Consider the following 25,538-nt stretch of genomic DNA (forward strand, 5'->3'; position numbering starts at 1 on the left):
ACGACTGTGCCGCTGGCTGGTTCAACGCCCTCTGCTGGTTCGGACAGGAATTTGTAATTTGTTCAGGGCACCGGCGATAGCTCGCCTACTCTTCAAAAAGGACATCATGGGATATTTAACGTCCACCAACGAATGCTGGCAGACAGGACACCCATTTAACGTCCATTTGAGGGGCGGCACACATATTGATGAATCGCCCTGCCTGTGAAACGCCGGGATGACAGTTTATAGCTGGGTCGGGATTCAAACTCAGGCTAGACAGCTTCGAGGTGAGTGTGCATAACTTTAGACCATCCTTCCAGCCCTTATGTACCTTTACAAAACCACCAGATGACAAACTATTACCTCGTCTCCTTCAAACCCTTTCCGATGTGTAATAATTCCACACTCCAACATGCAACTGATGGAAAGTGCCAGAGATACTCACTGAGAATAGCTTCATTGTCAGCAGAGAGACAGAGACGAAGTGGATATCCTTGTTTGTCATACACGACGTTTCCATCTGGGGTGAGGAGCACTCGATTGATGATGTCCACTCGCTGGGCAACAGGGAGAGGGAAGACGTGCCTGAAAAATCTTGAAGTGCTCAGTATATCCTCATGTGTGTAATTTTCTCTACTTTTTATGTTAATGGCATGTCCTTGTCTGAACACTTAAATGATATCGAGGGCACTTAAAGGATACGTGAACACTGAGCAATGTTTAACCAACAGACACTTTAGCAAAGTAAACAACAGTAGAAATACTGAAGCAGAAAGCTTGAATGCAGGAATTCCAGAAGCTTGCATTGCGTGATTTAAGAGCGGATCGTTGGCCTTGGAATCCTGGCAAAAGATACAAATGATGGCAAATTTCTACAGGGATAATAAATATGCACTCCTACGCAATGGTTTTATTGAAGGATTACCACTGTCCAATAATAAATGCCTTTTTCTACACTATAAAGAATCATTAATGAAGTTCATTCTTCACAACTGCCTTCATCGGAAGCCAACTTGGTACATACTGTGATCATCGTCCCTCAAGCTATTGATTTGAGGTTTTTTTGGCATCAAATGAAATTTGAATTTTATGGGCTAAAAATATGATTTGTTTTTTTCTGGACATTGATCAGTGGCTCATGGAGGAGCTCATACATATACCAAATGCAGAACAAAGACATTCGTAGACATCGGTGTACTTGTATGTGAATCACAAGCATCTTTCCCTGCGTCGTGAGCCCAGGCTTCAAATGGGAACACAGAGGCCAGTCTAACAGGATTCTAGTACAACTGCGATCCTTCATCAAGTCTTACAAAAGTGTCAGTGGGATGTATAATGGAAAAGACTTTCATTAATGAAATTACAAGAATTGAAGAGTGGACTACTCAACACGGGCTATCCAGATAAATAAAGGTTAAAAAAAAAAATACCGCTTATAGTCATGATCTCTCTTAACCCTCTCAACGAAGACGATGAAGTTTTATCCAGTGTACTTTTCTTCCAAGCTCTTGGATTTAGATTAATTCTTGGAAAAATGTTTTCATTAACGCAGGCCAATGATTCATTAGGATTGCAGTCATTGAGTAGATGAGTCCAGAAGTCGCAGCTCTGAAAGATACATGCGATCACAAAGCGATCGCTCAAACCAGGGGAGGCTTACCCTTGATTTACCCTTGGCCCGCAATCCAACGATGGCCATATTTTGTTTGGACCACCATATAACCTTCACCATTAACATTTCAGATGGAGTGTAGATTAAGAAAAAAAAATTGCCATCTACAGTCTATCCATAAAATCTCACATCATGAAAATTGGAGAAAAATTATTCAATTTATGAACAAAAGGTGTTTTTTTGTTCGTTTGTTAATTAGGCGCACACATCGATGAATCGCGCTGCCTGTGAAACACCAGGGTGACAGTTTATAGCTGGGTCGGGATTCAAGCTCACAGGTGAGTGTGCATACTGCGCGGATATTCTCCCTGCCCCTATCTAAGGGAAATAGAGTTACTGTATTGGAGGTTTCACAAATTACCCATAAATCTGCAAATATGGAGCTGGGTGATGGATTGTTTTTCCAAGTTGCTTTTCGAGTGACTTTGTTCCTGCTTTCTTCCTCTGACTCTGTGGGAGAAAAAGAATAAATGTCAGAACCTGCGTTCACACTCACAGCCACATCGAAAACAGAAGAAAGGGTTTCATTTCAGGTGAGATCACATTTTATGTTAAAAGAATTTTAATAAGGATTTAGCGATTTGTCACAACGCTTTTTTTTTTTTTTGGAGAATCATGGTAAAATCAGGGATCTGTATTTGCCTCTACTGTGTTGTGGTTTTCCTCTTCTGTATGTTCATAATGTGTGGCTAAGATGATGTATCCACTCTCGGTTACCTGTGCCTTTGCGGAAGCTGCGTAGTAGCTGCCAAAATTCCCATGTGGTCAGCCTCAAATACAGAAATCTATAATACAATATTGTCTTTATTCTTTGAATTCTTGGATAGGAGATTCAATCAGTCCAAAACACAAGGATATACAAGAAAACCGAGGCATGGGAGCCCATCATAACTGTGCAATAACATGATCCCAAGATTCCCACCAATTAGGCGTCAAGGTATTGGGGCAGCACCTGCAAATTTGAAATGGAATTCTTCCCAATCTACATGCACACGTGATTCACATGAAGCAAGGTATCATCAACGCTTCATCAGCATCGTTATTATCATCAATGCAATGCACTGCACTACTATACTCTGTGTAGAGCCTTGGCGCTGCCGAAGAAGGTTCTTGGCATGGGTAATGCCGGTTAGTGTGCCGTTGTCTTCCCACGAGTCAGGCAGGAATTTAGCCTGGGTACCTGCGATTACTCACTTAACCTTCGCAGAAGACACCGTGGGATGTTTAACATCTACCACCTAATGGTAGCAAATGTGACGCCCAGTTTAATATGGCTGGCAGGACAGCCGAGAGATTTTCACACTCGCCTTGGAGCTGTCTATCCTGAGTTGGAATCCTGTCCCAGCTATAAACTCTGGACGTCAAACCGAGTGCCCAGTCTCCCAGAATTAGTTGGTGGACATTAAAGATCCTACGGTGTCCTTGGTGAAGAGTAGGCGAGCTATCGCCGGGACCCTGAACAAATTGCAAATTTTTGCCTTGGGAAAGCACCATCACTCTGTGAAGACCACGGTATCTCATTGCAATGTCCGTGAAGGTTAATGTCTGCCTGCATCGGCAGACAAGTTAAATCATGGATTTATCAACTGAAAGTCAATATGAGTGCAGTGACTGCTGTGCGAAGGAAGATGTATTTCGAGCCTAAGCTCTTTATCAGAGCAAAATAATTGCACCTCGCTTCCTCGACCTTCCAATATACTCTTATTCGACCTAAGTTAATAAAATGTATTATTTACACCAAACCTGGTGTTGGCTTAACGGTTAAGGTGGCTGGCTTAAGATCTTAAGGTCTTGAGTTTGAGCCCCTGTTGTGCCATTACATAACATTAGGTGGGTTGGCTTAGCCTGTCATCCTTCTGAGGTTGGCAAAATGAGTACCAGCTTACTGGGAACAGGGAGCATTGAATCATTTTCTCCTCCACCCATGATTTTTTTTTCTCCTGGCCCCTTAAAGGTTAAATCTAAAGCTTTCCAAATACAATACGTATAAACAAAAGTATGTTACGTCGTTAACTTGGAGGCTTTGTGAACATCTTATCTCCCCTTGGGACAGTGGTAGAGCTTATTTTCTTCACCTACTTATTCCGCCACGGGCCCAGAATTATCTGCATGTCACAGCTGGTGAGCGTTACCCGAATGTGACGTCATCACTGACAAACAATGCCAATGATACTGTGCTCTAACTCTGTACAATGTCTATTGTGACGCAGGATTTCACGTCGTACTTGCGAAATCACGATCAAATCATGGTTTATTGCAAGAGTGGTGGCTATTCCGGGAAAAAGTTTTCATCATTTCCCAAAAGACAAATATTTGACGGGAGTGGATAGCATGTGTTAAACGGGATGGATGGAGTCCAAATCAGGTAAGGATCCCGGAGTATACAAAAACTGGGCGGAGACCTCCACTCGAGATATTTTCAAAATCCACATGTGGAATCTGATCATTTGGCATGATTTTTGGTTCACGAAAAAATATTTTCACGAAAAAAATAAGTGACCACTATATTCGTTATTGTTGTGTGTCTGTCTGTTTGTATGTCTGTCTGTCTGTCTGTCTGTCCAGAGCATAGCTCCGTGGGTTTTGATCCGATCCTGACAAAATTTTGGTGGGAGGTTGAAATCATGATCTCGTTGTGTTTTCCTGAAAATGGGCGTGGTGCGCCCATTATGGGTGGAGCCACGCCCAAAAAGCATGTGTTTTTAGGGGGTAGCCGATTTCAATTTACATCTCCTCCTTGGGGGTTTGTCGAATCTGACAGGGGTTTCGGTATTTGGTTAGCGCAATGGCACCTGCATAGCCCCACAGAGCTTGATTTTTCATTTTCGTCCCAAGGTCAAGGCCACAAGGTCACGAACTTAGAAAATTGCAAATTGTGTTTTCAGGGGGTAGCCGATTTCAATTTGCATCTTCTCCTAGGGGTTTGTCAAATCTGGCAGGGGTTTCAGTATTTGGTTAGCCCAATGGCACCTGCATTGCCCCACGGAGCTCGATTTTTCATTTTCGTCCCAAGGTCAAGGTCACAAGGTCACAAACTTAGAAAATTGCGATTTTGACATAAAAATCCATCTTCTCCGAGGGGGTTTGTCGAATCTGGCAGGGGTTTTGGTATTTCGTTAGCCCAATGACACCTGCATAGCCCCACGGAGCTCGATTTTTCATTTTCGTCCCAAGGTCAAGGCCACAAGGTCACAAACTTAGAAAATTGCGAATTGTGTTTTTAGGGGGTTGCCGATTTCAATTTGCATCTTCTCCTAGGGGGGTTGTCGAATCTGGCAGGGGTTTCGGTATTTGGTTCGCCCAATGGCACCTGCATAATGCGGGTAGCCTGCATAGTAGCCCCACAGCGCTTGATTTTTCATTTTCGTGTCAAGGTCAAGGTCACAAGGTCAAGGTCACAAGGTCAAGGTCACAAGGTCAAGGTCACAAGGTCACGAACTTATAAAATTTCGAATTTTGACATAAAAATCATACGACTACCCAAACTTTGAGAGCCAGGATGACAATATTTTTTATGCATAATCTTGAGGTCATTCCCCACCTAAAGTCTTGAAACCATTTTGCTCTATCTCGAACACCTTGCCCGTGGCGCCCCCTTCAAGTTTGTTTTTACGCTGATTTCATCAAAGTATGGATAATCCGATGAGTGTGAAATGCCATATAGCCTATATGACGTTATATTGTTCCTGGAATGTTTCAGAGGAAGTTTTGCACCAAAGGTCATAATCCTTGGCCTTTGACATTTAAAGGTCACAAAGGTCAAATTTTCAAAGTTGTGGGAATCGAACCGGGTTTTCGACGTTCTTCGACGAACTAACTCCAACAAGCTATAGCACGTCTCCTGTTTCTTTATTTTAATGTCCACAACATTGTTTTGTGACCTTTAAAGGTTATGCAAAGGTCAAATTTTTAAAGTTGTGGAACGAAACCGGGTTTTCGACATTTTGCAGCTAATAACCTGTCACTCGTACCACATCATGTTGATCATTTTTATAACTTGGTCAAACCATCACATTGTCTCATCCTTGACTTCTGAAACAATCTACATCGTCAAATACCGCTCGTGAACCATCGTCGTCTTCAGACTTGTTGAGATCATAACCAAACCGTTTGCACAGACTTCTGAAAAAGCCCTCGACCTAAGGCAATCGAATGTTCGGTATCAAATATCTTTGTGGATTGAAATACAATAATTTTCTTTGAGCTCGAAATAAGAGAATTCGCAACTCTTCATGAGCACACACATATCTATTGAAGGTACAGTATGTTAATAAGAATGCCGCTCTGAAAATGGATGCACTCCCTTGAGTTCCGATTTTGCTGAAAAGCCCGTCCCATTGCGCTGGTTACGTGCCTTGATGCTGTCTACTGATGAGTGAAAGGAGCCTGTCTTTGAATTTTCCAGTGGAGTACACAGTTTGCTGAGCACTTTGCAGAGGATGCTTACAAAGTGAATCCTCTAGTCGTACAAAATGGCAAGGCGGAAGCGTGCAGTCCTCAACCCAAAAGCTGAATAGGAATGCGATTCTGACAAAGTTCACTTTCAAGCTGGACCTCTAATGATCCTTCAAGGTCTGAATCTTGATCAGACATGATCATTTGCAAAAATACGATGGTGAATGACGTTATGATGTTTGTAAATCAGATCAGAAATGGGAGCATGCGCCAGAGCAGCACGTCTCCACATCCACTTTCCACCAGTACTCCAAAGGCCTCCATCTGCCAATCACCCAGCCAGATGCTCGGCCCATCCCCATCTCCCTGAGATAGCGCTCAACCTGCTGCCACCATGAGGCACGTGGTCGGCCTGTTGGCCCCCCTCCACTCATAAGGCCCCCTTCACTCGGAGAATCTGGTGAGCAGGATCAGCATAAAGAAAATGATCCACATGTCCATGCAGCCAAAGCTGATGCTCACGGACTATACAGGTAACAAATCTCATCTGACCAGTTATCGCCAAGGATACTCCAAAGGGACCCGGTACCAAAGGAGTTAGGGCTTTGTCTCAGATCCTTAGTCAGAGTCCAAGTCTCACATCCATAGAGCAAGACTGGAGACACCAAGGAGTTAAAGACGTGGACTTTCGGCCTCCTGCATAGATATAAACAACACCACTGGGGCTGAAGCAGATGGTGGTGAGCCATTTCAGTAATTATCCAAGCAAAGAACTTGTCTGCCACTGAGAGCAGTGTCACCCCTCGGTCGTTGTTGCAGTCCTGGTAATTACCCTTCCCTTTCCAGAGAAAGACAACAAAGCCCCTCTTCCACTCAGTTGGGATGATGCCTCCCAACAGAGCACAGAACTGCATGCAATAACATGAGTACAGCATTTCCTCCAGCCTTGATAAGTTCAGCATGCATGCCAAAAATCGCAGGATCTTTTCCCCCTTTCAACTGGTTTGCTGCAGCCTGTGTTTCCACAAACACAGACGGTTCACAATTGAATCCACTGGACCATATTCTGTACAGAACGTCGATGCTGCCGAAACAGTCTCCTGGGCTATTGGCACAATCCTGGATGGGTCGCCACTCCGATGCAGGATACTTGAATGGATCAATCATCCCAGCAAGCTGGTACTCATTTTCCCAACCTTGGAAGGCTGACAGGCAGAGTCAACCACACCTGGTATTAATTCAATGGAAAAGTGGGATTTTATACTCAGGACCCAAATGATTAAGTCAACACCAGGCATACAATTGAATGGAGGGTCAGCAATGGGGATATAGTAACATCCCTGACATCTAACTCAACAGCTGGTTGGTCAACCTGGTAAAACCACTCAAAATAATTAGCCCAGTGGGCCTTCACTTCAGATTCCTTTGTTGAGAGCTCACCACCCTCTGCTCTAACTGCAGTACACTGAGGGACAGACTTGGAGGAACCCAAAGTATCGATTCCTTTGGAAGCAAGATGAGAATGAGATGAGCTGAGATGAGCCATGAACAAGCCACCCTAAGTCCACGACATTTCGTGAAGTCAAGGAACTATTCTAATTCGTGGTAACAGACCCATGGGAACCAACACATGTCTCTTAACCATCCCTATCAGTGCCAATCGATGCATTAAAATCCCCGAGACTAGAACAGTATCTCACCTGGGGTACTGTTCAACCACTGACTTGAGTGTGGCATAGATTGTCTCCTTCTCAGTGAGATCACTCACCTCAATCGGAGCATATACAGAGACCAGGGAAATGACATCCAGAGAGTGACGAATCCTCAGTCATAACACACTCGATGACCGGTGTTACCTCAACTACCATAGGAGTCAGCTTGTTGGACACAGATACAGTAACTCCCTGGGAATGGTAACCATCAGAGTGACCAGACCAGTAGTGGATGTAGCCACCTACCGTGATCTCTATCTGGTCTATCTGGTCTCCAAACCTCACAAAGTGCTGCGATGCTGATGCCAAGACGCTGGAGCTCAGATGACAGCAGAGGCAGGTGATCATCCTCTCTTAGAGTGAGGGCATTCCAGGCACTCACCTGAAGGGGCTACTTCAGGTTAACCAGAGGTGACTGCCGTCTGGTAGACAACACCTCAACACCACCCCGTCACACACCACCAAAACCTGACACAGCAGGGTTGTCTTATGGTTTCCCTCTATCATCAGAGACTGAGGGTCCCAAAGGCTTTGCCCTAGTTCGGCCATCTAGTGAGCAGCCCTTTGAAGGGCAGCTGCATAGGAGGTACTCCCACGGGGCTGGTTCTTCTGGGTTTGTTTTGTATTGGTATACGTTGCAGAATTAAGTGTTTAACGGTGGCCAGAGTGCAAATCCTGCCACCAACCTCCAATAAATGGCTTACCCAACTGCAGGAGGACATCCACAGACACAGTTGGGTATACCAGATATGGATGTCAGGAGAGCTCCTCCACCTTTTGAGTTTATTAATTGAGTTTGTAAGTACCACACTCAAAGTATGTGACCGCGTTATTTTTGTCAACGGTGTCGTCACACGGGGCGCCATCTGCTATTCAACACTCGAGTTACTCAAGAAGAGAGTCGGCACCACATCTCTCGGGATTACTTATGAAACTGCCGAATTTGACACGGGTCAGATATGGTTCATCAAAGATAACCAATAGGTATCTGTAAGATGCTTGGCTTCATTGAGTGCTGAAACCGACTTTGAGAAAACCTTTAGATTTTTCCCTTAACTACTGTATCTCCCCACCACTCCCTTTCTCATAGTTTAATGTGTTTGTACCGTTTATGTCCACCTTTTTTTCTCATGTTCCTCTTTTGGATTATTTAAATCCATCCATCCATTGGGACCATACTCTGTGCATAGCGTTGGTGCTGCTTAAACAGTCTCGTTGGCTATTGGGCACAATCCCCGACGGGTCGCCATTCTGACACAGTATACCAGCAAGCTGACACTCATTTTGCCGACCTCAGAAGGATGACAGGCACAGTCAACCCCACCTGGTATTAATTCAACAGCAAGTGCGATTTGAACTCAGGATCCGAGGATCCCAAGCCCACCACCCTAACCATTAAGCCAACACCAGGCATAATTCTTTAAATGCTTCCCTCTATTTCGCTATTTCTCCATGAGCCTAAACTTCTGTTTAAAATAATTGCAGCTTCTGTATTTCTCATTTTCTTCCATCTGTCCCATCACATTGTAAAGCCTGCTCTCCATACAGTGTCTACCCAAGTGAAGTATTACTTGTGTCACTTAAGAAACTTGTTTTTTTCTGAATAAGTTCTTCATCGAACCTATTTCATTTAACTGTTGACCCCCTTGGATCTGTACCAGCCTTCTTCGAGTCTGTTTAACCATTTGAGCTTTTGTCATCAAATTTTCAACACAGCTTTATTATGAGAATATGGAGAAGACAAGAATTTGGTCAAAAGGTCAAAGGTACCGTTTAGCATACGGAAGAAGAAGTCCGAATACCAAGCGGATAGGCTTTGCATTTTCAGATGCTTTCTTGTTACTTTTGTTATTAGAAGCAGCCTTGAAAAACACCATGATTAGCTATCTTAACATGAACATACACCTTATCCCAGTTTTTGCTCAAGGTGGAAAACCCCCGTCAAGAGGGGGGGAAATGAAGTCACTACAACGTCCATCGTATGACCCTCAGTCCTCCTGTCAAGTTTGGTTCGGATTGGATAACGACCAAACGTATCTCGGTCAAAAAAAAAAAAAAAAGATACATAGATGCCAAACTGCATATTTTAGTGTGATGATGCCCAAGTCTTATCTGAAATAAAATTGTTTGATGGTTCCACATCTTCTTGTCTACAACTCCCTGTCTTTGCTTCAGCAAACTCTCCCATAAGCCTTCGTCTGCATTAAAAAAAATTGTTGCATAATATGAATATTTCTGTTGTATAGGCTCAGACACTGGACATTTAAATATTATGCAAATTCCAAGCATCTTTTACCTATTGTATCATCTCAAAAGATTATCACATGAAACATTTAAACAGCTTTGATTCTTTGAAAATATCTGGTTTCATAGTTTCTATTTTTTTTAGGCAGTTGAAGATGTTGTCTCGATGCATTTTCTTCCATTCACAATTGCTATCGGCCTACTGCCTTATCAATTATGGAGTGTCAAAATAGTGTGATGTCTGGGCCTGTGGGACAACAAAATAGAAAACAAGAGCCAATGTAACTAGGACTAGGACATAGGACTAGGACTAGGCAGAGGTAACTAGGACATTGTAACGGCACTTCAAGTTTTACTTTTATTGAGTGTTTATCTGACCTTCATCCAATTCCTCAACGATGGCATTGAGCTCATCAGCATGCATGTCGGGCATCAGGTCTCCGCTTCCTGGTTCCTCAGTAGATTGCAGTAGTTCAGGCACGGAGTGGGGCTCAGTGGGTAGAGGAGACTGAATGGTATATAATGGAGGTGACACTGCAAATATTTCCATTATTAATCAATTTGTTGTTACATCTTATTCGTGAATATAGGCCTACTTGTTTTTATACACCTGATAAATGTATCACAGAATCAATTATTTTTGATGTAACTGCCATGCTTTTCGTTTATGACCGACAAATTACGATACACTAACTGAAAACTGCAGTGGATTTAATGTCTTTCACGCGGTACTGCATAAAGATTGACTTTTAATTTGATTACAACCATCCTCTTCAAGCCCTGTCTGTCGTGAAAGTAAAACGAGAAAGTCTGTAAATGTTTCTGGCAGCATTCAATGTCTGACAAGGAGGCTGCACCTTGCTGTTCCCATTTACATCTCTGCAAATTATCCCTGGAGTTTTCAGACCGACATGATTTATTTTTATGTTCGAAATGTATTCTTCTTCCTTCCTTTAAAAAAACAAAAATCGTCACAATGTATTGCAGTTTTGTCAAGAAAAAAAATATATAGTTGTATATATTTATGTACAGTATACATCGAAATGTATAAATGTACATAAAATATAAAAATGTATATACATTGCATGAAGAAAAAATTATATATATATATATATATATATATATATATATATATATATTCATATATACATATATATGTATAGATACTATTGACCCCTCCAACACTCCTCTAGCCGAAGAAGCTGCAAAAAGCAACCCAAGAAGACCTACACAAGATAAGCACTATGCTATTTTGAACCCTTCCCAGAGTTCCTCAACAACTATAATGACGTTCACACATAGTACACACCTGAGAATCCCAATGCTCCACACCCCCTCAGCTACCGGACCGGTTTCATCGCTTATTGGCAAATCATCAGCGATAGCGTAGAGAGCAATGCATACCAATGAGACTCCCAAGCATGTACCACATGCAAACATCAAAAGCAGTCAATATATATATATATATATATATATATATATATATATATATATATATATATATATATATATATATATATATATATAAATATATATATATATATATATATATATATATATATATATATTTTTTTTTTGAAAGTGTGTCTGTCTGTATGTCTGTGTGTGTGTTTGTCTGTGACCTATGCACGTGAAAAGTACTGGACTGATCCTCACCAAACTTCACATGCTGACAGAACATGTACCCGGGAGTGTCCCGATGTAAAATAATTGTACTTCCGACTTGCGGTTTCCAAATTGTGACGTCATCACCTGATTTCGTAACGTTAATTTTTCAAGTTCAGTCGATTGACATGGGGCCAACGCCATTTGCAATAGAATGAAAAAATAATGCTCCAGTCAATTGAAGACAATGACTTCCGACTTCCCAGTTTCCGAATTATGACGTCATCACCTGATTGCGTAACGTTAATTTTTCAAGTTCAGCCGATTGACATGGGACCAACGGAATTTGCTAGAGAATGAGAATTAATTAAGTCACAAATGATGACATGAAACCAGCCTCACATTGTTGAGGCATTATGGTTTTTTATCTGATGCGGCAATAAATCTTAACATTTTTGAACTCGAGTCTTCTGCATATAAAACATGGCGGGGAAAATATAATATTATAGTGGTGATGAAAAAAAATAATAATGGTGGCAGCCTCTACAATTTTACAATTAACTGTGACATATACTCCTTCAGACCCGCCGTCATCCATGGGATTCCTGTGCGGATCACGGGTATCCCTGCTAGTATATAAATAAAGAAAGACCCACCCACATTTCTCACCTGTGAATGGAGGGAATAGCCAATCAGCTTTCACCTAATCAATTAAACCCAGGTGGCTAGGATTATATAAACGATTAACTCCTCCCACACTCCTCCAGCCAAAGAAAATCTATTTGTGCCTGAAGAAGCCGGCTGTGAAGCTGGTGAAACGTTGCCTGAGACTGTGTCTGCTCTCGCTTTGTTGCTCAAATTAGCAGTCAATCGAGTTTTTACTTTTGGTTGTAAGTGCCTTCTTCTTTAAAAATGTGTTATCCTCGCTGCCCCAAACTTAAATACTTTGCATTAAAAGTTTTACAGTGGATTATATTTAATAACTAGAACGGCACTCGGGAGAGAGCATACCTGCGCCAAGCTGAACAGTTTACGTTTTGTATCCGACTGATAGGCCAGATGTGCATCTGGACCTTAAACAAAATCTAATTGACTGGTTCTTCTCATCTACCAAACTCATCCACCTAGTTTCGTCATAACTCATTGATAACTTTTTGACATATTATGCTGTACATCGTTTTTGACCCGAGATCTCTCGATGGTGAAGAATCACTCGAAAAAATGATTGTATCTGGATGTGGATTCAGGTCTTCACCAAAAATGAATCACTTTGGCCTTGTCACACACACAACTTCTCCACCAAGTTTCGTCCGAATCCGTCCATAACTTTTTGAAATATCATGCTATATATCATTTCTGGCCCGAGATATCTCAATGGTGAAGAATCACTTTAGAAATCCTAGTATATCTAGATCTTCTCCAAAATCGAATTGGCTTGTTCTTGTCACCTACCCAACTCATCCACCTAGTCCTGTCATAATCCGTCAAAATTTTTTGAGATATTGTGCCATACATCGTGTTTGGTCCTATCTCTCAATAGTGAAGAATCACTTTTAACAATTCTAGTATCTGGATCAGGATCTTCATCAAAATCGAATCAGTTCATCTTTGTCACATACCAACCTGTCCAGCAAGTTTCACCCAAATCGTCCATAACTTGTTGAGATATGCAGCACACAAAGCAGACAAACAAACAGACAAACAGGGATGATACATAACCTCTGTCCATATTAGGTGGCAGAGGTAATTCGTGAAAGTAAGCTCATCATTGGATTTATTATCCCCAGAATGTTGATTTTGATATGATTGATTAACCTTCAGAACAAATTTTTCCCATCAGTAATGAATCAACACTATTGCACCATTCTACCTTCATATTAGCACTATCCCACTATAATCCACAGCTTGAGATGCTGTTTGTGCTTTCACATGATTTTATCCTTTCTGGCACTAAAATCAGCATGTACAGGCTATTTCCCACTCTGATGAACACAAACCACATCATTCAGATAAACCCCTGGAGATTTTAATTCACACTCCCTTTGTGTTCTCATCAGAAATGTGCAATTTCCCACCTCATATTTATTGTACCGATTTCTCTCACCATGTGCATAATTACAAAATTCCCAGCAAAAGCCTTCTGCTGCTCTACTTTAGAGATGCTTTGAAACTAAGCTTGAAACACACGCGTGCAGGTGTTGAACATAAATGGAATTATCAACTTAGCTTGCTTCCGCTGCAGGGAGCTAAAATAGAGTGCATGGGATGATCAATATAGGATTTTATGAGGCATCGTGACCGATACAAGGGGGATGGGGAGTGGTGGGGAAGAGAGCAGGAATCTGCTCCAAGCTGATGATGTGTACATGGACGATCCATCCATTGGGACCATACTCTGTACAGAGCGTTGGTGCTGCCTAAGCAGTCTCCTTGGCTATTAGGCAGAATCCTGGATGGGTCACCACTCCGACACAGGATACCAGCACTCTGGCACTCATTTTGCTGACCTCAGAAGGATGACAGGTAGAGTCAACCCCACCTTGTATTAATTCAACAGCCGAGTGGAATTTGAACTCAGGATCCTTGTATTGGATCCCAAGCCCACCACCCTAACCATTAAGCCAACACCAGGCATACATGTATGATGCCCCCTTCGATTGTGTTGGTGAACTGTTATTTTGCACACAAAACTTTCCTAACCTACAATCATTGGTCAATCGGTGGAAATTATTGTATGTGCAAAAAGTTATCGCAAGATGAAAATCTCGTTTCGTGTGTTTATTGTTACGTCCGTCACCGAAGATGGATGGAGGTTATGTTTTCACCCCTGTCTGTGTTTGTCTGTTTGTCCCTCTGAGCACGACGTCTCAAAAAGTTTGGGCGGATTTGGACGAAACTTGATAGACAGGTTGGGTGTGTGCCAAAAATGAATTGATTAGATTTCGGTGAAGATCTGGATCGAGATCCGGATACTGGAATTTTTAAGCGATGCTTCACTCTTGAGTGTTTGGCCAAAAATGATATATAGCACGATATGTCGAAAAGTTATGGACAGATTGTGACAAAACTAGGTGGATGAGTTGGTTAGATGACAATAACAAGCCGATTCGATTTTTGTTAAGGTCCAGATTCAGATCCGGTCTATCAGTGGGATACAAAACGTAACTGTTCAGCCTGGCGGAGGTATGTGCTCCACGAAGAGCCGTTCTCGTTAACTGGTATGTCATGATAGTTCATCAAACCTTGTATTCTTGGGAACACTATCGAAGAGCGAAAACATACAATGCTTTCATTAGTGTGGTGAATGCAAGGCATCGCATGGTTCGGTGTAGTAAATGGATATTTTAGGACCTCAAAAAAAATCCAGGTTCACATTATTCAAATCTGATGCCAAAGTCTGTGGGATGTATTCCATTGCTATTGACAGGCTTGACAACGCGAAATCTGAAATAACTGGAACGGAACTCTGTGTGGTGGCAGAGGTAACTAGGGTAAATGAAAAATGATATCGAATCCCACCTCCAACCTATTAAAAACCAATATCAGGTGTTGGACGTTCCCACAATAGCAGGTGAGTAAAGGTCCATTCTCTGACGAAGGCACAGACAGGCCATATATGATATCAAATGTGCACATGCCAAGGCATTGTCAATGAAATTGTGTCTCGTGACTCTTGGTAGGGTAGTGTAGAGACAAACTTACAAGGCAGGGCAGTTGTTTTTTCTTCTCTTTCTCCTTCTTCTCCGGGAAGTGTCGGAGTTCTGTGTACTATGGAGTCACACCATGCTCCACTCCTTTCACCCTCAGCCACACGCGAGGAAAATTCATACATGGTACTTGGGCGTAAGTGTGATACCAGTATACGAGGAGATGGAGCTGTACGGTATAACCACGCTCCACTACGCCATTGCTCCCTGTAACGTACCATGTACACACTGACACAAAGTTGATAGTTAATAAGTGGTGTATTCCTTATTTCCTGATAATTTGCATAAATGACATATTCTACAACTACATAGCATCAATCTTCATCAACCCTAACATCATTTGCTTGCCAAATCATCCTCAATCGTGGTTATACAGTCACTTCAATTATTATTATTATTATTTTTTTGTGAACCTTGTCGAGGCTCGTGAGAGAGCTAACACACAACACACAGCAAGGGGGGCATGAGACCAGAGCGATGGGAGTGGAAAGGACAAAACAGTGAGGAACAGAGACATTAGGAGATCTGTGGAAGGGATGGGGCGGGGAACATGGGGAATACAAGATGGACATTACAGGGACTTTCAGGAAGGAAAGCAAGGAATTTGAAGGAGGTGGGCTTGGGTGGATTAACGGGGGTAGAAAAGATCGAGGATTTGGATGGGGATGATAAGAGGTGGTGGTGAACAGCTGTTTTGAAGGCCTGGAGGGAAGGATGGGATTGAATAGAGTCTTCTTCTTCTTTCGGCTGCTCTCGTTAGGGGTCGCCACAGCGGATCATCCGTTATGATCCGCATAGTGATTTGGCACATGTTTTACGCCAGATGCCCTTCCTGACGCAACCCTGGTCGTCTCTTACGACACAGGGATATGGTACACCTATTTTAACCGGGGTATACACTGGTACTCATTTCGCCAACCTCGGAAGGATGACAGGCTGAGTCAACCCCCTGGTGTATTAATTCAGTGGCCCAACGGGGCTTGAACTCAGGACCTTTTGGATCCCAAGCCGCTGCCCTAATCACTGCCCCAACACCAGGCAATGGGATTGAATAGAGTGTGGGAGTTTATTCCAAAGGTGGGAAAAAGAGGAATGAAAGAGTGAAGGTGAGCAGTGATCCGTGATTTTGGTAGTTTTACCAGAAGGGGGTTGTTGGCAGACCTTGAGCCTCCTGCGGAAATGTGGTGGGGACAAATCGCAGAGAGAGCAAGGGGGGGCGAGGCTGGAGAAGAGATGGTAGAAGACAGAAAGACTACCGACCAGCCTGTAGTGAGAGCGTGAGAGGCCCAAAGACTCAGCCTCATCGCGGGAGACGCCAATGATCCGAAATGCCTTGTTTTTCACAGCGTGAAGCCGAGAAAGGTGGGAGGCAGGAGCACCAGCCCAGAGGGAAGAGCAGTACTCCATCAGGCTGCAGACGAAAGCTTTGTAAGTGGTCAGGAGCTCAGATGGGCCGAGGAAGGACTTTGCACGACAGAGGATTCCCAGTCGGCGGCTGGCTTTGGATGCTGGGTTTGAAATGTGGCTCTCCCAGGAAAGGTCATGACAGATAGTGAGACCCAGAAGCTTGAAAGAAAGGTCTTCTTCCAGAGGATTGTTGAGAAAGTGGATGGGGGGGGGGGGTTCGAAATGGTCCTTTCGGAGAGACATAGTGAGTGTGTGAGATTTGTCTGGAATGAAAGACATGTTCCACGTGTTGGACCAGTTTGTGATTTTACCCAGATCTGCAGTGAGCGAAGAAGCTGCTACTTGCCGGTCTGAGGGATAATAGATGGTACGGCAGAGGGTGGAGTCATCAGCAAAGAGATAAAGAGGATTTTCCAGAGAGTCAGAGAGATCATTGATGAAAACCAGAAAAAGAACAGGGCCCAGAACGCCACCTTGAGGAACTCCAGCCTGGACAGGAAGAGAGGATGAAAGAACTCCATTTAGGGCCACACGTTGACTGCGCCAGGAGAGGAAGTCTGCGAGCCATGAGTGGAGATGGCCTTGGATACCATAGGAAGGGAGTTTGGTGAGCAGGGCAGGGTGCCAGACCGTGTCAAAAGCATGCAATATGTCTCGGGATATGCCTCTGATTTCATGTCCAGCATTGAGGACCTCCATCCATTGTTGGGAGAGCAGAAACAGCATATCCAGGGTAGAGTGGCCTGGTCTGAAACCAAATTGAAGATCAGAAATCAAGCCATTGGAGAAGAGGAAGGATTTAATGTCTGAAGCGATGATGGATTCTGTAAACTTGATGATGATTGGCAGAAGGCTGATTGGTCTGTAGTTGCAGGGATATGTTTTTGCACCTTTTTTATGCAGGGCAGTAATGTTTGCTGATTTCCAAGCAGATGGCAAATGGTCTTGAGCAAATGAGAGGGTGAATAGAACAGAGAGAGGGTGAGCAAGAGCAGAAGAGCAGATTTTTAGGACACGTGGGCTGATGCCGTCTGGACCAATTGCAGAATCTGAGTTGAGGTTTGACAGCAAGCTCTCCACCTTGTCAGGAGAAAAGGACACAGAGTCCTGGGATAGTTGGGTGCGACTGGGTAAGGTGGGTGGAGAAAGCGATGGGTTTTGGACACAAGATTTAGCTGCAAACACTGAGTTTAGGCATTCAGCCTTTTCACGTGCGGTATCAGCAGTGCGGCTATTTGAGGTAAGGGTGGGGATGGAGGGGGAACATACACCAGAAACAGATTTGATTAGATGCCACCAGGATTTTAAGGAGGGAGAGAGGTTTGAAAGTTCGGACTTGAGCTAAGAAAGATGTTGTTTTCTGGCTCTCCTCAGGGAAGATACACACTTGTTCTGAGCTTTATGGAAGGAACTGAGATTACCCTCAGTTAGGTTTGTTTGACATAAGGCAAAGGCAAGTTGTTTCAGGACAACTGCCTCGCCACAAGCTTCAGTGAACCAAGGGCGGGAGGAAGTGTAGCACAACTGAAGCCGAGACGGGATAAATCTGTACATGTGGGAGAGTAAGTTTCTTTGAAAGAATTCCCAGGATGAGTTGATGTTGGAGAAAGTAGTGATGGGAGATCTGTCTGGTAGCTTGATGGCTGCTTGGAGACCCTGCCAGTCGGCTTGAGTGAAATGCTCGACTCGACGGCAGTGAGGTGGTTCTCTGATAATAGCCAGTGAGATGTCCACTTTGACAAGGACCTGGTCAGAAGAACCGATTGGAGAAGAGGAAGAGCAGCAGATATTTTCAGGGAAATTTGTCAAAATCAGATCCAGAAGAGATGGAGTACCATTGGTTGAGATCCGGGTCGGGAAGTTGACCGATTGAGTCAGTCCCAATGAGTCACAGAAAGCTTTTGCTGAGGTGCCATGACAGGTGAGGGAGGTAGCCACACCTAGCCAACTGGCATGATGACAATTGAAGTCGCCACATATGAGGAAGAGAGAGTTTGGATGAGAAGATAGAAGATGGTCCATGTTTTCGGATAGTGAGGTGTAGATGGAGTCATTACTGTGAGGTGGACGGTACAGTACACATATAAACATGAGGTGGGAGTGGAGGGAGCCTTAGCCAGAGGTATTCCTAGGGGTGTGGGGGAGTGAGAGCAGTGCATGGAGAGTGAGGAATAGAGTCTTTGATGAAGAGAGCAACACCTCCACCAGGACGAGGCTCAGGTCTGTCATACCGGAGGAGGGAGTAACCAGGGAGAGATACTTGTGAGTCAGATACGTCTTGGGGGAGGAAAGTCTCTGTAAGGGAAATTATGTCTGGTTTGTCAGTGGCAACCTGTGTGGAAAGATCTGAAAGGTTTGAGTGAAGGCCCCGGATATTTGAGGTCCATACTTTTAATGAAGAGGGAGGGGAGGAGGCTTTGGGTGCAGGGGTGGGAGAGGAGGGGGAGGGGAGGACGAGGGGTAGGAGGTAAGGAGGGTTGTTGAAAGAGTGTGGGGGATTGCAGAATAGCTCGGGGAGGGGGCCGAATGAGGAGGAGAAAAGGCTCTGTGGTGCTGGGGGAGAGGGGGGACAAGAAGGGGAAGAAAGCGGTTGAGGATTTGAGGAGGTGGAGTGAAGAGATGGAGGTGAGAGGGCAGTGGAAGGAGGCAGCTTTTTGGATGAGAGGGGGAGGGCAACTTTGAGAAGGGTGAGTGAGGGGGTGAATGGTGGGAGAAGGGTGAGTGTGGAGAGTTGAGGGAGAAAGGTGAGGGGGAGTTTATGAGAATGGGAGAGGGAGGTTTGGAGTGAGAAGAGTGTGATGGTTGCTGTGAGAGGGGTGAGTTGGCACTGAAGTTGAAAAAAAATGAATGGTTGATGGAAAGCGAACATTCATAACAAACTGTGGTTCAAACATTTTTTAGGTTCGAGATGCGATTCAACACATTTCTTGAGGGATGCAAAAAAGGCGAATTAAGAGAATGGAGAGAAGAAACGCTGCAACAGTTGGATTTTTTTCGGCAAGGTATGAAGGAAAGGTCGAATTGAGAGCAGTCTGTTTGAATAGCAGAAGAGTTCCACACATGTGAAAGAAGAAGATAAAGCATTATAAGAGATAGTTTTTATTATTATTATTATTATTAATATTATTATTGTTTGAGAGCGTTTTCATCAGATTAGGTCATGGAAGTGTTGTAGAAAAAATTGTGAGGTGAATGGTGAAATTGGGTCTGGAAATGCCAGGGGTCGAAACAGATCACGTGGTTATGGGAGAATCACTTGGCTCTGGGAGGTGTATCGTCAAAAGTGAAATTATTTATTTTAAATAAGGATTGCATAACATTCGGAAATGGGAAGGTTGAAGTAAAATCGTGGAAGTGTGTGGTGAATTTGGAACTGTAAATGCAGTGTGAAGCTGCACTTCCACATATATATATATATATATATATATATATATATATATATATATATATATATATATATATATATATATATATATATATATATATATATATATATATATATATACACATCTTCTTCTTCTTTCGGCTGCTCCCGTTTGGGGTCGCCACAGCGGATCATCCGCATGATCCGCATAGTGATTTGGCACATGTTTTACGCCGGATGCCCTTCCTGACACAACCCTGGTCGCCTCTTACGACACGGATATGGTACACCTATTTCAACTGTGGTATACACCGGCCCAGTACACTGGTACTCATTTCGCCGACCTCAGATGGATGACAGGCTGAGTCAACCCCCTGGTGTATTAATTCAGTGGCCCAACGGGGTTTGAACTCAGGACCTTTTGGATCCCAAGCCGCTGCCCTGACCACTGCGCCAACACCAGGCTCATATATATATATATATATATATATATATATATATATATATATATATATATATATGTATATATATATGTATATATGTATATATGTATATATATATATGTATATATGTATATATGTATTTATGTATATGTCAGGTCAGGAATTGGAGCATGTGCCAGAACAGCACGTCGCTGCGTCCACTTTCCGCCGGAACTCCAGGGGCCTCCGTCTGGCCATCCCCCAGGCAGATGCCAGGCCCATCCCCATCTCCTTGAGATGATGGTCAACCTGCTGCAACCACAAGGCACGTGGTCGGCCCACTGGCCTCCTCCACTCATGAGACTCCCTCGCTGAGAGAATCTTGTGAGCAGGATCAGCGTCAGGAAAACGAGCCACATGTCCATACAGCCGCAACTGACGTTCATGGACTATGCAGGTAACAAATCTCATCCGAGTCTCTCTCAGCAACCGCTCGTTGGACACAAAATCCGACCAGCGATAGCCAAGGATTCTCCGAAGAGACCTGGAACCAAAGGAATTAAGTCTCCGTCTCAGATGCTAGGTCAGAGTCCAAGTCTTGCATCCATAGAGCAAGACTGGAAGTACCAAGGACCTGAAGACTCGGACTTTCGTCCTCCCGCACAGGTACCGGCAGCGCCACACCCCATGATCCAGTGAATCCATGACTCCCCAGGCCCGACCCAGACGTCTATTGACCTCTGACTCACAGCCAGCAGAGACATGAATATCACTGCAAAGGTAAGTGAATCTCTCCACGACCTCAACATCCTCACCACAAACAGACACAGACAGGACAGCAGCATCCAAGATGTCACCGAAAGCCTGGATCTTAGTTTTGACCCAATAAACCCGTAATCCCAGCGGCTCCGACTCCTCATTCAGCACCTCGAGGGTGCCCAAGAGGATGTCTAAAGTCTCCGCAAAGATGATTGCATCATCTGCAAAATCAAGGTCCAAGATCTTGACATTCCCAAACGATGCACCGCAGCTTGATCCCTCCGACATCCTCCCTAAAATCCAGTCCATACAAGTGCTGAAAAGTGTGGGGCCAGTACACACCCCTGACGCACTCTCGTAACAACTGGAAATAAGTCAGAGATGGTACCACCACACTTCACAGCTCTCTCAGTACCAGAGTAGAGTTCAGACATCAGATCGATCAGTTTTGGTGGCACCCCACGAAGACCAAGAATCCTCCAGGGGACATCCCGATTCACTGAATCGAACGCTTTACAGAGATCAACATAGGCTGCAAGCAGCCCCTGCCGAAACTCTCGTCTGCGTTCGGTGAGGACACGAAGAGCAAGGATACAGTCAATCGTTGACCTCTTTGGTGTAAAGCCTGACTGCTCTGGACGCTGGTGCTCAAGCAGATGGTGGCGAACCCTATCAAGAATTATCCGAGCAAAGAACTTGCCCGGCACTGAGAGCAGCGTCACCCCGCGGTGGTTGTTGCAGTCTTGGCGATCACCCTTCCCTTTCCAGAGAGGAACAACAAGGCCTCTCTTCCAATCAGTTGGGATGATGCCTGTGTTCCAGGCAGAGCACAAAACTGCAAGCAACGACATGAGTGCAGCATTTCCACCAGCCTTGAGAAGTTCAGCATGGATGCCACAGATCCCTGGAGCTTTGCCGCGTTTCAACTGGTTCACCGCAGCCCGTGTTTCCACAGGCAAAAGTGGACCACAGTTGATTTGAGGGTCAGCAACAGGGATTGTAACACTCTTAACGTCCAACTAGACAGCTGGTGGATCAGCCTGGTGCAACCGCTCAAAGTAACCGGCCCAGCGGGCCTTCACTTCAGACTCCTCTGTCAAGAGCCTACCACTCTCTGCTCTAACTGCAGTGCTCCGAGAGATGGGCTTGGATGAACGCAATGCGCGAATTCCCCTGTAAGCGGGACGAGAATCACCTGTCCACAGGTGATGTTCTACCCCCTCACAGATTCCTCGCACATAGGCCTCCTTGTCCACCCACAGGGCACGTACAGTTTTACGCCTTAGCTCCCTGAACAGCTCAGCTCTGCCATTCAGCCTGGCCCTGCGACTCTGGTCAATGGTATCCAGTGTCCCTTGAGAGACAAAATTCTTCTTTGCCCTGCGGTGAGTTCAAAGACATCCACCGTCAACATCAAGGACGGTGGTCTTGAAGGCACTCCACAACTCTTCAGGACCCCTCAAAGCACCCAGACCCCCCAAGTGTCCACTCAGCCTGTTCGCAAACTCCTCAGCTACTCTCTCATCCCTGAGCTTGCCAACATCCAGCCTAGGCTGGGATGGTACCATTCTCCAGGATTTAAGGTGCAGCTTTAGAGTTGCTACAACAAGCCTGTGGTCAGTATTGAGGAACTGAGCACTCCGGTAGACCCTGCAGTTCTGGATCATCCTCCAACGACCATCAATGAGGCCATGGTCAATCTCCTTTGCCACACCGCCAGCGTTGGAATACCAAGTCCAGCGATGAGCTTGTGGGCGCTGAAACCATGAACCAGCCACCCTAAGTCCATGACTTCTTGCAAAGTCAAGGAACTTAGTGCTATTCTGGTTCATAGTTCCTGACCCATGGGGACCAACACACATCTCATAATCATCCCTATCAGTTCCAGTCGATGCATTGAAATCCCCCAAGACTGGAAGTGTATCTCGTCTGGGGCACTGATCAACCACAGACTCGAGCGTGGCGTAGAATGCATCCTTCACGGTGAGATCACTCGCCTCAGTCGGAGCATAAACAGAGACCAGGGAAATGACACCTAAGGAGTGACGAATCCTTAATCTCATAATACGCTCATTGACCGATATTACCTCAATTATCATTGGGGTCAGCTTATTGGACACAGCTACAGCAACTCCTTGGGTATGGTAACCATCAGAGCGACCAGACCAATAGTAGGTGTAACCACCCACCATTATCTCGCCGCAATCCGGTCTCCGAACCTCAGAGAGAGCTGCAATCCCGATGTCCAAACGCTTGAGCTCAGATGATAACAGAGACAGGTGATCATCCTCTCTTAGGGATAGGACATTCCAGGCACCCACCCGAAGGGACCGCCTCAAGTTAACCCAAGGAGACCGCCGTCTGGTGGACGACACCTGGTGGACGGCATTGTGTCCTCTTCGTGAAGTTTAGCTAAGAACTCTTCGCAAAATTGAAGACGGCGGTCGTCATCTCCATCATGAAGGGCATGCAGTAAGCGTGGAATGTAAGGTTTCCATTTTTTTCTGGTGAAGGATACGGATAACACTTGATTGGCTCACTTCCAACTCTGCAGATAAATGGCGAGTTGACTTTTGCGGACTTTGTTCCAGTCTTCTGATGGCTTCTTCAGCCTTAGCTACATTCGTTGCCGATTTCGGACGACCACACTTCTTTGCAGTGGCTACCGACCCTGTAGCTTCAAATTTCTCGACAATCAATCGTATGTTTCTTCGCTGAATTGGGTTAATATCGAATTCCTGTGCCAAAAGGCGTGCCGCCATCGTTGGTTGTTCATTACATTTGTAGTAATGTTTCACGGCCGCAATGCGTTGATTCATTGAAATTTGGTGCAAATTCAGTAACTTTCCAAACTCGCAACAATAACCTGCAAAACAAAATCAAAAATAAATAAATTACGAAAATTAATAATCTGCAAGACAATTATCAACAACATGACTTCCCAGAAAGAATCTGACAGCCGAAAAAAACAGAAATCGGGCGCTACTTTTGACTCACCCTGTATGTATATGAGGGTGGTCCAAAAACAGCAAAAAAATAAAATAAAATAAAATTTCAGATGTTGTCTCCACAAGCCTTAAATTATTCCACTATGATTCAATAACGTGCATAAATTTTAACTTGATCGGAGGTGATTTAGAGGTCGCTCCATATGACAACTTTTAGTTTCATGAGTTGGTTAAAGTAGGGTATGGTCAGGCAAAGATTACAGGTACTTCTGGATGTCCGAGGTGGAAATGCAGTCCATTTTCACCGAGGAACTTCAGAAGTGTACGGATTCGCATCTCACCATACCCTAATTTAATATAACTAGTACGGACCCGTAGGGGCGGGCCCGTAGGTGCGTGCCCATAGGTGAGTGCCAGTATGTGCAGCCCTCTATCGCCCTCCTCTTTCACCCCCCTCTCTTGCCTCCTCTCTCCCCCCTCTCTTGCCCCTCTATCCCCCCTAGTCTCGCCCTTCCTCTCTCCCCCTCCTCTCTCGCCCCCACTCTCATCCCCCTCTTTCACCCCCTCTCTCACCCCCTCTCTCGCCCCCTCTCTCTCCCCCTCTCTTGCCCCCCTCTATCCCCCCTCGTCTCGCCCTTCCTCTCTCCCCCTCCTCTCTCGCCCCCATCTCACCCCCCCTCTCGCAGATATTGGTCGACAGATAAATGGCCGTAACTTGGGAACTGCTCGTCCGATTAATATCAAACCTCGAAAAGGCACATCCGCGGGTCACCAGCAATATTCCTGGCAAGTTTCAATCAGATCGGACCGTCAATCGTGCAAATAAAATAAAAATAACAAATAAATAAATAAACATTAATTGTGACGTCATTTGTGTTGTCATAGCACCGTGCCTTGTCATTGGTCGACAGATAAATGGCCGTAACTTGGGAACCGCTTGTCCAATTAATATCAAACCTTGAAAAGGCACATCAGCGGGTCACCAGCAATATTCCTGGCAAGTTTCAATCAGATCGGACCGTCAATTGTGCAAATAAAATAAAAATAATAAATAAATAAATAACCATTAATTGTGACGTCATTCGTGTTGTCATAGCACCGTGTCTTGTCATTGGTCGACAGATAAATTGTCGTAACTTGGGAACCGCTTGTCCGATTGATATCCAACCTTGAAAAGGCACATCAGCGGGTCCCCGGCAATATTCTTGGCAAGTTTCAATCTGATCGAAACGGTGATCGTCCGGTTATTCATAATTTGGGAAAAAATTGGCATGATAAGGTGAGAAGGTGGAACGACACCTTCAACACCAGGTGGAACACA

The 25,538-nt window shown here is 44.5% G+C and overlaps 1 protein-coding gene and 1 long non-coding RNA gene across 3 annotated transcripts in view; one reads left to right on the forward strand and one right to left on the reverse strand.

Moving 5' to 3' along the window:
- The window catches only part of LOC147025278 (uncharacterized), a 72,475-nt gene that overhangs the window by 7,413 nt on the left and 39,524 nt on the right, over positions 1-25,538 (reverse strand). For both annotated transcript variants that reach the window (XM_085886119.1, XM_085886118.1), the window contains exons 5-8: positions 15,313-15,545; positions 10,384-10,539; positions 2,016-2,104; positions 428-539 (exon numbers count right to left, since the gene is read on the reverse strand). In XM_085886119.1, coding sequence (XP_085742245.1) covers positions 428-539; positions 2,016-2,104; positions 10,384-10,539; positions 15,313-15,545 — 590 coding nt within the window. The remainder of the gene's footprint in view (positions 1-427; positions 540-2,015; positions 2,105-10,383; positions 10,540-15,312; positions 15,546-25,538) is intronic.
- The window catches only part of LOC147025279 (uncharacterized), a 39,367-nt gene continuing 15,938 nt past the window's right edge, over positions 2,110-25,538 (forward strand). Inside the window, exons 1-2 of the long non-coding RNA XR_015059437.1 lie at positions 2,110-2,187; positions 19,626-19,726. This is a non-coding gene — a long non-coding RNA (uncharacterized LOC147025279). The remainder of the gene's footprint in view (positions 2,188-19,625; positions 19,727-25,538) is intronic.

Source organism: Eptatretus burgeri, chromosome 6, assembly GCF_056783735.1.
Source record: "Eptatretus burgeri isolate ZD-2024b chromosome 6, Ebu_testis_v1, whole genome shotgun sequence".
Lineage (NCBI taxonomy): Eukaryota > Metazoa > Chordata > Myxini > Myxiniformes > Myxinidae > Eptatretus > Eptatretus burgeri.